Here is a 17373-nt window from a genome sequence, read left to right as displayed (position 1 = left end):
TTTGTTTGTTTGTTTATTTGTTGCTTAACGTCCAGCCGACTACGCAGAGCCATATCAGGACGAGGAAGGGGGGAATGAAGGGGGCCACTTGTCAAGCGATTCCTGTTTACAAATGCACTAACCCATTACTTGTGTCCCAGCAGGCTTTAGTAAAACTAAATTAATACCTACTGGAAGATTACCAGTTTCCAGTATGTTAAAAAAGGCTTAACCTATCTACTGCTGGACTTACATCAGAACACTAACAGATTAAACTATACATGAATCGCGAGACAAGCGGCAAGAGAAGAGATTTTTGGAAAAAATACAGGTGAATGAGCAAGAAGGCAGAAAAAAGAAAAGAATTCATGAAGAAAAAGAGAGCATGACAGGAAAGAGGAACCAAAAATCTACCTAACAGCAAACTAGAAAGCTCCTGCGGTTCCAAAAACAGGAGGGGCTTTTAATTTCATAACCGCAGTGCCCCACTGCGGGAGCAAAAGGCAGTGAAAGTGACGAGCCTGTTTGGCGCGGTAGCGGTTGTGCTGTGCTGCATAGCACGCTTTTCTGTACCTCTCTTCGTTTTAACTTTCTGAGCGTGTTTTTAATCCAAACATATCATATCTATATGTTTTTGGAATCAGGAACCAACAAGGAATAAGATGAAATTGTTTTTAAATCGATTTCGGAAATTTAATTTTGATCATAATTTTTATATTTTTAATTTTCAAAGCTTGTTTTATATCCAAATATAACATACTTATATGTTTTTGGAATCAGGAAATGATGTACAATAAGATGAACGTAAATTTGGATCGTTTTATATAAAACAAATTTTTATTACAATTTTCAGATTTTTAATGACCAAAGTCATCAATTAATTTTTAAGCCACCAAGCTGAAATGCAATACCGAAGTCCGGCCTTTGTCGAAGATTGCTTTACAAAAATTTCAATCAATTTGACTGAAAAATGAGGGTGTGACAGGTGACAGTGCCGCCTCAACTTTTACAAAAAGCCGGATATGACGTCATCAAAAGTATTTATCGAAAAAATTGAAAAAACCGTCCGGGGATATCATTCCCAGGAACTCTCATGTCAAATTTCATAAAGATCGGTCCAGTAGTTTGGTCTGAATCGCTCTACACACACACACGCACAGACAGACAGACACACACACACACACACACATACACCACGACCCTCGTCTCGATTCCCCCTCTATGTTAAAACATTTAGTCAAAACTTGACTAAATGTAAAAAGGCAAATTCTAATACATGTAACACCACCGCGCAAACAAAATGTGCAGAAATATTGTGGAGTACATTTGCTTAGTATAAATCCTAGTTTGTGCTTCTAAAAACCCTCATTAATAGATTCCTCTCTTCTTTTGTGAAAAACAAAATTTCATCACAGTGTCAAAGGCTGCTTCTTTTTGTTTGTTCGTTTATGGGCTAAAACTCCCACGGCTTTTACGTGTATGACAGTTTTTACCCCGCCATTTAGGCAGCCATACGCCGCTTTCGGAGGAAGCATGCTGGGTATTTTCGTGTTTCTATAACCCACCGAACTCTGACATGGATTACAGGATCTTTTTCGTGCGCACTTGGTCTTGTGCTTGCGTGTACACACGGGGGTGTTCGGACACCAAGGAGAGTCTGCACACAAAGTTCACTCTGAGAAATAAATCTCTCGCCGAATGTGGGGACGAACTCACGCTGACAGCGGCCAACTGGATACAAATTCAGCGCGCTACCGACTGAGCTACATCCCCGTCCCAAAGGCTGCTTCGATTGTATACACTTCTCTTTTTTTGAAAAGGATCTCTGAACAATTCAGTGCTAGGAAATATCATCCACAATAACCTCCTTTCTCTCCTTTGTGACTCATTGTTCTCTCTCAACTTGAAACACACTCACTCAAACACACTTAAACTTCACACTATGCTCACTCAATCCCCTTCTTAAAACAAATTCACACATGCCAAACCACTCACACTCACTCACACTCACTCACTCACTCTCACTCACACTCACTCACACTCACTCACACTCACTCACTCTCAACTCACGAACTTCTCTTCATTGTTTTCCCACGCACACCATCAACTAACAAATTCTCATCATTTATCATTTCTGCCAAGCATAGTCTTGGGGACAAATGTCTTGGCTTTCAAACTATCCACTTCTGTGCAGTCTGTGTGTGAGTTCTGTTCTAACACTCTGTTGCTTCTCTCATCTTTGATTCCCTCTTCCTTGAACGGAGATTTCTTGTCTCCTCGTACCCAGCCTTCCACATTGTATCCGATGAAGCCAATCACAACTGCGAAAGGGAAGGTGACCCACGGCGCATAGACTCGCACTGCATTGACAATCAATGGCCAAACCATTGTTAGGCTTGGTAAATCAGCACCAGGGCAATAAGATGTTCAGTTCAAGTACACAAATCTCAACGAGTTGATGTGGTGTATACAAATCGATATGAGATGATGTTGCATAAAAGTTTGTTGAAGAAGATTGTTGTGACAGTGGACCGATGAAAATCTCAGTTTGTCGAAGAAAAGCTGTCAAGAACTGGGTCAAGCTGATATCTGTAACACACAAATTTCATAGAGCAATTTGGTAATGTAAGAGAAACGTAAGATTTGGTTTGGGATATAATTCATAATGAGAACGGGGCTTCAATAAAACGGTGAGGTTTGTAAAAGAAATGTAAGACTACCAAGAGATTTGAGTCTACCGAGATTTCTTGGTTAGAGATCCCTGATCAGTGTATAGAGATCAACAATAAGGATGTTAGGCAGAGGAAATGACGTGCCCACTGCCTTACTGCTCTTTGCAGTTGATCAAAGAACCACAAAGGAAAGACATCCTTAGCCTGCAAGGGAAACTCCATCAGGTATGTATGCTCAGCAGTACATGGTCATCATGCAGTGTCTACCCTTAGATCATTACTATAGCTCATAAGGATGCATGCTTGATATTTTCATATTTCTATATCCCACCAAACTCTGACATGGGGATCTTTTCTGTGCGTGCTTGGTCTTGTTCTGGTTGATGATTGGCGCCAGAGACTGGGGAATGATTACGGTACTTAATTGTTGTTTCTCTATGGGCGACGTAGAGCCCGTTGAATATTTACAGTACTATGACTCGTGAACATTCTCACATCAATATGTAATAATAATACAGATATTTTTATAGCAAAATTATCCTGTAGTTCTTAGCACATTACAATACAGAATAAAAATATAAATGACAAAATACACAATAAACAATTCTGTATCTATAAAACATCAGAAGTTGTGAAAAAAAACAATTGAAAGTCAGAAGAGACTTTCTTCTGAGATTTGTTAAATTCTCTTAGTAGAGCAAAAGAGAGAGGAAACACAAAATATTGTCCCTTCACAGACAGCCCTATTGGGGAAATCAGATATATATATATATACAAGGCAAATTGAATTATATCACAGTAACCATTAATGACTTCACACACAACCACAGACATTGATTCAGAGAGAGAGAGAGAGAGAGAGAGAGAGAGAGAGAGAGAGAGAGAGAGAGAGAGAGAGAGAGAGAGAGAGAGAGAGAGAGAGAGAGAGAGAGAGAGAGAGAGAGAGAGAGAGAGAGAGAGAGTCAATGATTTAAAATGAAGGAACATAGACCTCTTCTTCTTCTTCTTAGTGATAGGTAGCCAACATCAGCATGGTGATGAATCTGCTACACTTGGGTGATGTCATATCAAAGTAACCATTAATGACTTCACACACAACCACAGACATTGATTCAGAGAGAGAGAGAGAGAGAGAGAGAGAGAGAGAGAGAGAGAGAGAGAGAGAGAGAGTCATATCACTACATGTCTTCGCAATGGCTTCTATATTAGATAGAATCCCTCTAAATATAGGTCCCTGGAAGGAAGAAAGGCAGGAAAGAACGAAGGACGATATGACCCAAATGTGTGTGTGTGTGTGTGTGTGTGTGTGTGTGTGTGTGTGTAACAGACACAGGAACACACACGCACATGCACACACGTGTTGTTTTGTTGAAACTTCATTAGGCCCCCCAAAAAAAAGGTCTGTTTACGGTAACCCGACCGACCCTAGTTTTTTCACGCGACCCTAGACTTTTTTTTGGCATTTGGGGGAAAAAAAAAGAAAAAAAAATCTTGTTTTTTTGGCAAAATAACGTAAAAATATGTTTTTTTGGAAAAAAAAAAGAAATCCCGACCTACCGACCCTATTTTTTTTGGCCTATGTTACCGTAAACAGACCCTTTTTTTTTTTTTTGGCCTTACCTTCATGAGTTTGACGGACTGAAGCGGTCGCTTTAGCCCCAAGGGATTTTCCTGCTTGAATGAATGCCGTCAGACTGTTTCTTGCTGTGCTCGTTACACAGTGTTGCTATTTCAGTCAGTAACACAAAGCCTCGTCAATACCAATCGCAGACAAGTTCTCAATAAGAGCTAAAGGTTACGTAAGGTAAAGTTTGATGACAGACGAACTTGACTTTCATCAGGATGATCAGGGGAAAGCACTCTGAGGGAGATTATGCGAAACTAAGTGTATACATTTTTTGTCATTGTTCGAAACCAAATAATTTCACATTTACGGATGTCTGATACATTCAATATTATGATAAATACCAAAATGGGCTAATGCAATTATCAAAATATATTGGTAGTGCTTTAATGCAATGTTTTTACATCAATACGAATAGGCGGATAGTAAGCTAGCTTTACGTCATCACATGTCATCTGCATCAAACGCAAACAGTCTAGTGTTTCGCTTTCAGCTGTTTCTGCGTTTTGAGATAAAGTAGCCATGCCCGATAAGATCTAGAGAAACTGGTCGAGAGCCTGGGCTCGTGTCGGGAGAAGGAAGACTGGCGAGTCATGACGCAGCCAAGTGCGTGATTAGACACAGCTGAATGGAATTTCCAACGTTTGCCGATATGTCTGTCAACTCCTCTTCAAGCAGCACAACAATAAGCTCTGATCGCGATCGTGTCTTCGCCTCGCTCGATGCTTACTATCACTCCCAACCCTCTGACGACGAGAATTACGAGGAGCTTGATATCGACAGCAACGGGACTCGATCCCCAGCTGTGGAATCTCCTACCCACAAACGGTACCTGTATCCACAAAAGGAGTTTGTAGACGAACTTCGACCGGAAGAAATACGATGGTTTTATCGTTCTGACGGTGTCAAGAAGTGGTCGCCTTTTATAGGCTACGATTCCCTGCGAATTGAGTGTCGCTACCGTGCTCTGCTTGTTGACAGAGATGGTGACATCGACGTGGAAGAGCGGATCTTAGTGCGGGGTGGACTGTATGAAGTGGATGTTGCAAACAAAAAGTGCATTCCAGTTTACTGGTCAGGTATGAATCAGCTTGATTTTGAGAAGAGTTATTTGTTTCAACTCACTCGAATCTTACAGAATTGAAAATAGAAAAAGTAGCCAATTCTCAGCACCATGAAGCACACACACATGACGTACTATTAACCGGCACGGTTGGCCTAGTGGTAAGGCGTCCGCCCCGTGATCGGGAGGTCGTGGGTTCGAACCCCGGCCGGGTCATACCTAAGACTTTAAAATTGGCAATCTAGTGGCTGCTCCGCCTGGCGTCTGGCATTATGGGGTTAGTGCTAGGACTGGTTGGTCCGGTGTCAGAATAATGTGACTGGGTGAGACATGAAGCCTGTGCTGCGACTTCTGTCTTGTGTGCGGCGCACGTTATATGTTAAAGCAGCACCGCCCTGATATGGCCCTTCGTGGTCGGCTGGGCGTTAACAGACAAACAAATCGTATATAAACCAACTCATGTCCAACATAGGCACTTAGACCTGACGGACAGTAAGCCCCTTAAATTTGACATACCATCACCATCAGCATCCACCTCGTTGATCATATCTTGTAACTCAGATTCAACAACAACTAATAAACGGAAGGCAAAAGTTATATATATACACTCTTGAGTGTATACAGGATCGATAGGTCTGTATACACTCCGGCAATGAAAAGCTCTGTTACAACTCTAAGCCAATGAAATGCCCCCTTACAAGTCACTAGGATTAGGAAACTAGCCAATGAAAAATGAATCTGAAGTATTTACTTCCGCCATCTCTTTGTCGGAGTGTATACAGGGCTGGCAATAATGTAGACTCGCTCACAGTGTAGGACGGGCGCAGTGGCCTTGTGGATAACAAATCGACCTCCTAATCAGAAGGTCGTGAGTTCAAACCAAGGACTGGGTGGCCGAGTGGTAAACGCACTTGCCTCGGAAGCGAGAGGTTGCGAGTTCGACCCTGGGTCAGGGCGTTAGCAATTTTCTCCCCCCTTTCCTAACCTAGGTGGTGGGTTCAAGGGCTAGTCTTTCGGATGAGACGAAAAACCGAGGTCCCTTCGTGTACACTACATTGGGGTGTGCACGTTAAAGATCCCACGATTGACAAAAGGATCTTTCCTGGTAAAATTGTATAGGCATAGATACAAATGTCCACCAAATAATAATAATAATAATAAAGTGTATTTATATTGCGCCTATCCCTTACAAAAAACAAAAATATTTGGCTCTAAGCGCATTACAACATGTGTAGGGACTTGGTACAATCAAGTCTGACAAATACAATAACACAATATACAGTCGGTCTCTTAGGTAAAACTGGGAAAAGCAGCTTCGACATTTAAACACTGCTACTAGAAAATCCTCTAACAATGCATACTGCTTTACAATATGTTCAAATACCCGTGTGACTTGGAATAAAAGGCGTGAAAAGTAAATATTCGCCTTAATTGGCTTGAGATTTACTGGCCGATGTGAATGCGTGATATATTGAGTAAAATATTCCATCTCACACGGCAGAAATTAATATGTAAAGCGCTTAGAGAACGTCAAGCGCTATATAAATCGCCCCATACAAACCGCGGCCGTCTGGTTGGGTTAAGGGTGGAGATTTTTCTGATCTCCCAGGTCAATTAATGTGGTGACCTGCTAGTGCTATATCCCCCTTCGTGTGTAAGCACAAGACAGGTGCGCACGGAAAAGATCCTGTAATCCATATCAGAGTTTGGTGGGTTTTATAGAAACACAAAAATACCCAGCATGCTTCCCCTGAAAACGGCGTATGGCAGGGTAAAAACGGTCATACACGTAAAAGTTGTGGGAGTTTCAGCCCATGAACAAAACAAACAAACTAACAAATTCACAGTATCTAGGTCGATACATACTCCAAGTGTGTTCCAAACTCAGACAATAAACTGCTGTGTAGCATCAGTTTTGTGTGTGTGTGTTTGTCCCTAGCGTACTTTGATACTATGAAACGAAAGCGCACTACGTTCATTTGTAAGATGGCGTCTCATGACTGACACTCCAAGTGTTGATACGGTTACCTAGTCTTTTATTCACACTCCGAGAATGTTATCAACGTTACAGCAATTCCCAAGCAGCATCAGATTGTTATCGTTTTTTAGTACTCTTATAATCAACTGCTCTGCGTTCCTATCGCAAAGTGACGCAAAATGTTAAATTTGCTTCGCGACCGGAAGTTAACACCGGAGTGTATACAGGGGTCGAATCTTGTATACACTCTGAGTGCGTATAGCCAGTGCGTAAACAGAAAGGGATGCATGTTTAATAATTTTAGAAAGTCTACATTTGTAGACCCACTCACTGTCTTTTTCTCACACATGTGCCCAAACAAGAAAAGCGTTTGGCAGTACAGATATCAAACGAAGCCTAGATCTCTTGGAATAGATTTGTACCAATTTTCTTATCATTGACTTTTTTATTTTATTCATCACAGGTGATATATCTGAAATCACACAAGGCATCTGGTTCTACGAAACAATGCAGCCCCTGGAGGATGGCTATGCAAATCAGATCGAAGGAGAGCACATGGGCCACTTCCGTGGTCAACGTTTGGAGGAATCTGCACCACTTTCAAAAGGGCCAAAACCTGGTGAGATTACCTGCTTATCTTAATAGGGATCCCTGTATACAGCGTAGTAATTAGCTTCTGCACAACCCCCGAATAGGTTTCTTGGTTAACTCCTTGCAGTTCTTTCCCTTGAATTTTGTTCCTATGTGAACGATGGATGTACAAGCGATTTTCGTTCACTTAAAGATATCAAAACATCTTTTTGACAAGAGATCTTGAGCTGAAGTAGATTTCCCAAAGTCTTTTTACCAAAAAGTCAGTGTCAAAGCTTTGTGCAGCAATTTACCTAATCAATATCAGGCTTTAGGGGTATCTTTTCCTGATTGAGATTCCTAAAGTTCTTTCTATCGCTGCAGTCTCTTTCGATTTCCGTCCCACTTTTAGCCCTGTGAGAAAAAATATTTCACGTGCCTTTTGCTACAGGTACAAATTTGAAATCGACCAAAGCTTTTTATCTGTATATTGAAGGGTGTATAGGTTTCACTCTGTCTTCACTCGAGTCTGTCCATCCGGAGTTACATCTCTGGTATGTATGGGTTGATTGAGCTGAACTTTGTTAGGTTCCTTTACAGGCCTAAACACAGCCAGCGAGGGAATTCATTGGACGATTTATAAGAAGAATCATGAACACTTATGAATTGCCCCTTCTCGCCAGAGCTCACGGCAATGTACAATAGACTAGTAAACACACACACGATTGAAATCCAATTAATACAGTTAAGGCCAGAGATTGGTCCAAAACATATTTATAATTTAGGGTTCTCTGCATTTTTAGGTACTTTGAAGACCATAGAATCATTGTCAACCTCTTTCTTGCAATTCAGCGATCATTTTCATAATGTTTTATTAACATTTGACAGTGTTTTGAAAACTTTTGACGCTGTTTTCTCAGAATCGTTTTTTGAGAATCAGTGCTGTCATTGGGACATATTCATCGTCTAGACTAATTATTGTCCAATCTTCTTGCTCGTTTTTGTATTTTCACCAGAAATGGTGTCTTTTTCCAGTAACAGAGAGACATTATATGAATTACCAAGGAATGATTTCAGACATTTTGTTAAAGTAAAGAAATTTGCCTTTTTTTTACATTTAGTCAAGTTTTGACTGAATGTTTTAACATAGAGGGGGAATCGAGACGAGGGTCGTGGTGTATGTGTGTGTGTGTGTCTGTCTGTGCGTGTGTGTGTGTAGAGCGATTCAGACCAAACTACTGGACCGATCTTTATGAAATTTGACATGAAAGTTCCTGGGAATGATATCCCCGGACGTTTTTGTCTTTTTTTCGATAAATACTTTTGATGACGTCATATCCGGCTTTTTGTAAAAGTTGAGGCGGCACTGTCACACCCTCATTTTTCAATTAAATTGATTGACATTTTTGTAAAGCAATCTTCGACGAAGGCCGGACTTCGGTATTGCATTTCAGCTTGGTGGCTTAAAAATTAATTAATGACTTTGGTCCTTAAAAAATCTGAAAATTGTAATAATTGTTTTTTTTATATAAAACGATCCAAATTTACGTTCATCTTATTCTACATCATTTCCTGATTCCAAAAACATATAAATATGTTATATTTGGATTAAAAACAAGCTTTGAAAATTAAAAATATAAAAATTATGATCAAAATTAAATTTCCGAAATGGATGTAAAAACAATTTCATCTTATTCCTTGTCGGTTCCTGATTCCAAAAACATATAGATATGATATGTTTGGATTAAAAACACGCTCAGAAAGTTAAAACGAAGAGAGGTACAGAAAAGCGTGTTATGCAGCACAGCGAAACCATTAGCGCGCTGAACAGGCTCGTCAGTTTCACTCCGTTTTGCACAAGCGGCGGACTACGGTCATTGTGAAAAAATGTAGTGCGTTCAGTTTCATTCTGTGAGTTCCACAGCTTGACTAAATGTAATAATTTCGCCTTACGCGACTTGTTCTGAAATTCATGTTTAAATATGTGGATAAATTTAAAGAAGTTGCTCTGTTGTTGCATCTAGGGACCTTTTTAGAGTAAATAAAACATTCTGCAAAGGTCTGTCTTTTATTTTTTTCTGGAAGATGAATCTGTCTCATTATGAGAGACACAACCGTCGAACTCTGAAGAAGAAGAATCTGTTCCAAAAACTACACGTTTTATCGAAAGAGTCACAGAAAACGTCTATTTTGACCCATTATCCATTAAAAAAAAAACCAACTTTTTGTGAGGATATTTATCAAGAACCTTGAAACAAAACTTGAAAAGCTTGCACGAGAAACAGAACTTAATTTCCGTGCCATCTCTGCCCTTAGATAGAGCGACTATCCCTACAATATACATGTACGACAGCCAAATGAGAAGTACCAGGCCCGACCAGGAAGGAATTGTCTTAGACATTCAAAACTTGGCCTGCATTAAGACCTGGTTCCAATTTCAAAACACTTCTTAGATGCAACAATATTAATTAATGCCAATCAAACTCTGTGGCTGGATCCCACTCGTGTGGTAATTTTCTCACTCTCATCATCCTGGATGTTCAAGATTTTATTTGAAACGAATGTCTCCATGCCCAGAATGCTTACTCAAGTTACTGACACCAGGACATTAACCAGAAAAAATACTATGTTTCCAATTCCCCGACCACCCTATGGTTTTGCCCTAGAAATTTGTTTGTCCCTTCGACAAACATTTTTTTTTAATTAAAAATGACAAAACTCGACTTTACAAGAATAGATTGTTTATCTGACATTTAGGGGACACAGCTAGCATGATTCCAGCTAGTTAAAAGCCACAAGCGCCAGCGTAAATTTAAAAAAAAACGGTACTTCAATTGAACAAAATAATAAAATAATTTAAAAACTGACCTGCCAACCCTAATTTTTTTTTACCTTCTCATCAGAAACAAACTTTTTGGGGGGCCTTAATTATTGTGGTGAGCCTAGTGGATAAGACATCGCCCTCCCAAGCGGAAGGTCGTGGGTTCGAATCCTGGCCGCGTCTGATGGGTTAAGGATGGAGATTTTTCCAATCTCCTAGGTCAACTTATGTGCAGACCTGCTTGTGCCTTATCTCCCTTCGTGTGTACATCAAGCACAAGACCATGTGCGCACGGAAAAGATGCTGTAATCTATGTCAGAATTCGGTGGGCTATAGAAACACGAAAGCGGCGTATGGCTGTCTAAATGGCGGGGTAAAAACGGTCATACACGTAAAAGCTGTGGGAGTTTCAGCCCATGAACGAAGAAGAAGAAGACATGGTGAATTAAATTCCTGTTCTGTAGAGTGTAAAGACGGGCGCAGTGGCGTGGTGGTAAGACGTCGGCCTCCTAATCGGGAGGTCGTGTCAGTTCGAATCCCGGTCGCTGCCGCCTGGTGGGTTAAGAGTGGAGATTTTTCCGATCTCCCAGGTCAACTTATGTGCAGACCTGCTAGTGACTTAACCCCCTTCGTGTGTACACGCAAGCACAAGACCAAGTGCGCACGGAAAAGATCCTGTAATGCATGTCAGAGTTTGGTGGGTTATGGAAACACGAAAATACCCAGCATGCCTCCCCCGAAATCAGCGTATGCTGCCTGAATGGCTGGGTAAAAACGGTCATACACGTAAAAATCCACTCGTGCTAAAAACATGAGTGAACGTGGGGGTCTAAGCCCATGAACAAAGAAGAAGAAAGTGTAAAAACTAAAATTGTGTTTTCTTCTGTGTTTTCAGTGATCCATCACACCAAGTTCCGTGATTTCCATGTGGACTGGAATGCTACTAATGAGATCTACATGTTCAGCGAGTCCACCTCTTCCAAGCTGATGCGAAGAGTGAGCAAGTCCATGGGATGGCAGAAATGTGAGTGACAGTACATTCATAGTACCACTATTAGACCAGATAGACCAGGGGGGAAAGGGCTGTACTTCAAGAATTATGTTCTTGAGTTTAATTAGCTTCTTCAGGTGAAGCATCTGGGAAAGGATTTATAAGTGCACACAGGATGAATAGATTTGAGAAAAAATAGTTTGGTAGGTGCACCTTCCTTTTTAGCCTTATCCTTATCTTTCTTAGTCTTAGTCTTACCCATTCCGTTTAGATTATTATCCTTTTTTGTGTTTGTGCGTGTTCATAAAGCTCACACATGTACTCAAAGTTTAGACAGGTTTTGAAAAACCATTACAGGCACAAGAAGTATATATTCCTGATTTAGACAATTAAGTGAAAATGACATCACATGCTAATTCTTAAGATAAGTACAGTGCACTTGGACTTTGAAAACAAAACAGCAGGCTCACATTTGGATACACATTTTACAACTCTATTCCTTGTTATTATGTTCTAAGCAGCGGGTGCCCGTCTTCACCGAGGCTACTGCTATGAAGCACAGATGGATGACAAGCCGCCTGACATCACGCATCTCGTCTTTGTCATCCATGGCATCGGACAGAAGATGGATTCTGGCAGCATCGTTCGTTGCGTGAAAGAGTGGGTGTTTTTAGAATGTTAAAGTAATTTCAGTTTTGTGTGTGTAGATTCACCTAGGAAAAATACACCAGCATTTTAAGGCCAATTAATTTGGAATAAATCATAATGATAGGACAGATTACTCGCACTTCATCTTTTTACTGGATAATTAAGGGCAGACCGGGTAGGCAAAATGAGTTATTTTTGGTCTCATACACCTTTTTGGGGTTGTTGCATTTTTCACACCTTTGAACATCCTGGAATGCATTCAATAATCTGCTTTTGTCATTTTAGACATGTATTCATGTAAATAAAACCATTTTCAAACCGATGTTTTGTTGTTTTTGTCTGTGTTTTATCAAAAAAATCGAAAAAATGGTCTACTTTGGATACTCCGTGCTGGTAAATGTACGCACATGACATGACCCTTCGCTGTTCAAACTGTGTGGAAATTTCCGTTCTTCAAGATGATGTCATCACCGTTGGGGAATTTCCGTTGACATAGGCACAAAGAGAGAGAATCCATTCCAACCGAAACCCCGGAATTAATATATGCAAATATATGTAGGTCAAAGGCATTTGGCGCAAGCGCAGTAGACAACTTATCAGTCCCCCGGTGTCAACAAATCCATGACTTTTTCACCGATTCAGCAGCATTTTTCAAAGTTTTGAGCTGCGGAGAACAACCCTAACATTGGAAATGTTCGGCATAGTGGCAAGAAATATCAGAGAAAGATGAACCAGCAGCAGCGAACAGTAGAAGGAAGTAACAACACTCCGAAATGAACCAACATGATCGTATTGAAGCAGACGACATTCTAAGATTCTTGACTCGACGAGGTGGGTTTTGCTTCTTTCTCTTTTCGATCTTGTTTGTTTGACAACGTGATTTATTGCACATTGTTATGTTGTTGTTGTTGTAAGAATGTGTTAGGGTTTGCAGGTAAATGATAAACAGTTTGTGTCTGAAGTATTTTGCGGGTTTCTTGATCCAATTTACTGACCATGCCGCCGCCGCACCCCCCCCCCCCCCTCCCTCCCTCGATCATCTCTGTGATATCGTCTTCACAACCCCTATTTTATTGTTCTTCGCTGGCCAGTCCTTGAGAGCTTACTATGGTGTAACATGTCATCATTATTCTTTGTCTGGGGTCAAACTGAGAAGCAGCATCTGAGCGATGTACGACTGACACAGTTTCTGTTTCTGGTCATTGACCGTAGGAAAATAAGTACCCTACTAGAGAGCGTTCTCTAATTCTAAAGGATTGGTTTACACCAGCATGGCTGACCAACCTATCATTGACAGCAATATTGTTGTCAAATCTTTTCCATTAACTAAGGAATAAAAAAATAGATCCAATTTACTTCACCAAAGAAAAAAAAAGAGTTAAACTAAAGGACTGGGGATGCAACTCATGAATCAAAAGCATAAAGATCACCTGCAAACAGTGCTAGGTTTAGGAAATCTGAAAATGTATACACACACACAGAACACACACACACACACACACACACACACACACACACACACAAAACAGACAACAGACAAGAAACAAGCAAATACATAGCAAGTGTGATGAAATAAATTAATTTTAAAAGAAAAATATGAAAAGAAAGAAAGAAAGAAAGAAAATAATTCAGCTAGTTTCAGTATTAGTTCCTGTGTGTATGTGATTGTGTGGTTACTCAAATCCCATAGTAAACTTGACATGTAAATTTTGTGATAGGGGCCGGTATGTGGGATAACCTTCTGTGAGGTTTAGTGTGTGACAGGGTGAGAATACTTTGATTTCTTTTGCTTTTTCGTGGCTGCTTTTATTTCCAATTATTTATCATTATATATATTAAAACATACACTTTTTTGTCATTAAGTTGTGTGTGTTTGGGTATTAATAAGTAGTGCAAATCCACATGTAATGAGTATGAGTCACTGTTAAATTAATGAATGTCTTTTGTGTGTGTGTGTGTGTGTGTGTGTGTGTGTGTGTGTGTGTGTGTGTGTGTGTGTGTGTTCGTCAACCGACATATATGTGGGTACGAGCCGCTGAGGTGGTTGTAAGAAAACCCGCCTGGTTCAGTGGTTGGGGGCTGATTGGGATTTCTGATTTACCGGCCTAGCCAAAAAGTTGAGGTACACCCCATGTAACATGGTCATTTGCAAAATAAAGTACAAGCACTTGTTGACGTTTATATTGAGTCTTAAAATTTGCAGCTTATTACAAACAAAAACCATGGACAGTTGTATCAAATATTAAATCAGTGTTTGTGTATTTATTAGGTTGGAGCAAGGGGAGAGCCAGTCCTCCTGTGGTGGCAGCGAGGAGAAAGATTGACCTGATGGAAAAGTTTGCTAAACCGGAACTACCCTCTTCCACAGCAGAAACATCAGCTTTGCCATCTTCTGACCAACCATAAGAAGATACAGATACTTTGCCATCTTCTGACCCATCACAAGCAGATATGGATACTGGTACTGTGCAACGTCACTCCGCTGACATGTGTTGGGCTTTTGTCAACATTGATCAGCTCAATCTATTGCTGAAAGGTCTATATCCTGTACTGAATGCTTGTCTGATAGCAGTCTGATTATGAAAGAAGGTGATGCATCAGCCCAAGGATTTGCACAGGCCCTGCATCTGGAGTGCATATGAGTGTCCATTCAAGTCTGCAGTTGTTTACTCTTCTCCCGGTGTTTGCAACGCTTCGGGTGGTAAAGTTGCATTTAAAATAATCCGCGTATGACCATGTTGGTACATGGAAAGGGACATTCAGCTTTACAGAAATTTGCTGCAGTGTGAGGATTGAGCACAGAAATACTGTAATTAAAATGTTGCAACTTTTGAATGGCTTGATAGCTTTGTTCCATTTGTGTATTTATAATTATGTAATGTTGTTGATGATTTGTGAAGCATCATTTCCATGCAATGGAATAAGAAATCAGTGCATCCGTTGGGTTTTTATGAGTCTGACAGTTTGGTTCTGATCAATATTTTCATATCAGCACAAACACAGATAATTGACTTTTTTAATGTTTTCATATGATTTTTTTTTAAATCAAAAAAATCTGATAATTTGATTATCAAATCATTTCCCCTTCATAGTTAAAGTGTTATTCTGGTTAAAAAAAACCACCCCATAATTCAAGCTCTACTGTGGTACTAGTTTACCGGGGTACTAGTGAGACTCTTTTACATGCTGTTTTCTCTACATGTAATTTGAGACAAAATGTGGTAATTAAAATGTTGTAACTTTTGAATGGCAAGATGGATTTGTTCCAATTTTGTATATGTTGTTTATGATTTGTGAAGCACCATTTCTGTGCATGGAATAAGAATACAGTGGATTCCTTGTGTTTTTATGAGTCCGACAGTTTCGTTTTGATTCATATCTGCATTAACATAGATGAGTTTTCAAATGATTTTTTTAAAAAAGTCCGGATAATTTGATCGTCAAATCATTTCCCCATCATAGTAAAGTGGTTATTCTTATAAAAACATATCAATTCAGGCAGCACTGTGCTACTAGTTTGAGGTACTGGTTGGAATCTTTCAAATGCTGTTTTCTCTGAATGTAATTTTCAGACAAACATCTGTAATTAAAATGTTGCAACTTTTGAATGGCTTGATGGATTTGTTTCATTTTTGTTTATGTTGTTTATGATTTGTAAAGCGTCAGTTTTGTGTATGGAATAAGAGTTAAGTGCATTGGTTGGGTTTTTATGAGTCTGACAGTTTGGTTCTGATTCATGTTTTCATATCGGTACAAACAAAGATGGTTGTTTTCATATGATGTATATAAAAAAAATCCTGATAATTTGATTGTCAAATCCTTTTCCCTACATAGTAAAGTGATCATTCTGATAAAAACATATGAATTCAGGGTGCACTGTGCTACTTGTTTTTTTATGTACTGGTTCAAATCTTTAAAATGCTGTTTTCTCTGAATGTAATTTTCAGACAAAACGCTACAATTAAAATGTTGCAACTTTTGAAAGGCTTGATGGATTTGTTCAGTTTTTGTATATGTTGTTTATGAGTTGTACAGCATCAGTTCTGTGTATGGAATAAGAGTTCAGTGCATTGGTTGGGTTTTTATGAGTCTGACAGTTAGGATCTCATGTATTTTTCTTATCAGAACTGAACCGGTAACTGAAAATGCTAAATTAAAATAATATATTGCTTAGAAATGCTTTTCGATACACAGAATTATTAAACACACACATATTGCTGCAAAGAAGAAAAATTAGATCAAAACATGCACTGGTTCACAAACTGCAACATTTAAAAAAAAGCACATTTTATAACGTTTTTCTCACATTTTGGTGAATAAAACCCCCAAAAATTGCTTTTCACTCAAAATTTAAAATGGTTTCCCTTAATTAGGTTATTCTGCTTGCAAAAATCAAACAAGCAGCAAGCTGTTTCAAAAAGAAGAAAAAAAGTGCTTGCCTACCCTGTCCCCCCTTAAAAGAATACATTTGCCTTTTAACTGACGTTATCATGAACTGTATTGGTATCTTCTCTCAGAGTAGACATAACGTTTTTTCAAAGGACGCCCTTAAGTACAGCCAAAAGTGTTCCTGCACTGCTGGTGTGACAGGTATGTTTTGGTATGGATACAAGACAAAGACAACAGTATGTGTCCTTTCATCAGAGGGGCCTTATATCACATCACAGCTACAACTTTAATATACAGTGGAGTCCGGGTACAACGAATCTCAAGGGAGATACATTTTAGTTCGTTATATCAGTAATTCGCTGTAGAGTTTTCAACCCTAAATGGCCTCAAGACAAGTTTTCCCACTCACCTTCAAATGATCGTCCCATCGATCTTTCCTTGGAGAGAACAATCTCTGCATGTTTTCAACAGCTTCATAATATAATCCATAGGGAGGCATAGTTCAAATGTTCACTTTACTGTAATTTTAGAAGTAAAATTTAAAAAGTCGTGTAAAAGCATGTACCGTATTTTCCGGGTCATAAGGCGCGACTTTTTTCCTCCTCGAGTGTATCAAAATACGAAAAAAATCAAAGAGA

General features: G+C 39.6%; 1 protein-coding gene and 1 long non-coding RNA gene across 2 annotated transcripts in view; one reads left to right on the top strand and one right to left on the bottom strand.

Moving 5' to 3' along the window:
* On the bottom strand, positions 1–2097 carry LOC138952322 (uncharacterized). The gene is made up of 2 exons (XR_011451345.1): positions 1152–2097; positions 1–1119 (listed from the first exon to the last, which is right to left on the bottom strand). It is a non-coding gene; the product is annotated as an uncharacterized lncRNA (long non-coding RNA).
* A 2634-nt stretch (positions 2098–4731) lies between these two features.
* LOC138953097 (phospholipase DDHD1-like) overlaps positions 4732–17373 on the top strand; it is a 41470-nt gene continuing 28828 nt past the window's right edge. The window contains exons 1-4 of the mRNA XM_070324880.1: positions 4732–5354; positions 7780–7935; positions 11603–11731; positions 12217–12358. Of these exons, the coding sequence (XP_070180981.1) occupies positions 4904–5354; positions 7780–7935; positions 11603–11731; positions 12217–12358 (878 nt within the window). The 5' untranslated portion in view covers positions 4732–4903. The remainder of the gene's footprint in view (positions 5355–7779; positions 7936–11602; positions 11732–12216; positions 12359–17373) is intronic.

Source organism: Littorina saxatilis, linkage group LG17 (assembly GCF_037325665.1).
Source record: "Littorina saxatilis isolate snail1 linkage group LG17, US_GU_Lsax_2.0, whole genome shotgun sequence".
Taxonomy (NCBI): Eukaryota; Metazoa; Mollusca; class Gastropoda; order Littorinimorpha; family Littorinidae; genus Littorina; species Littorina saxatilis.
This window is presented reverse-complemented; position numbering and strand designations above follow the sequence as displayed.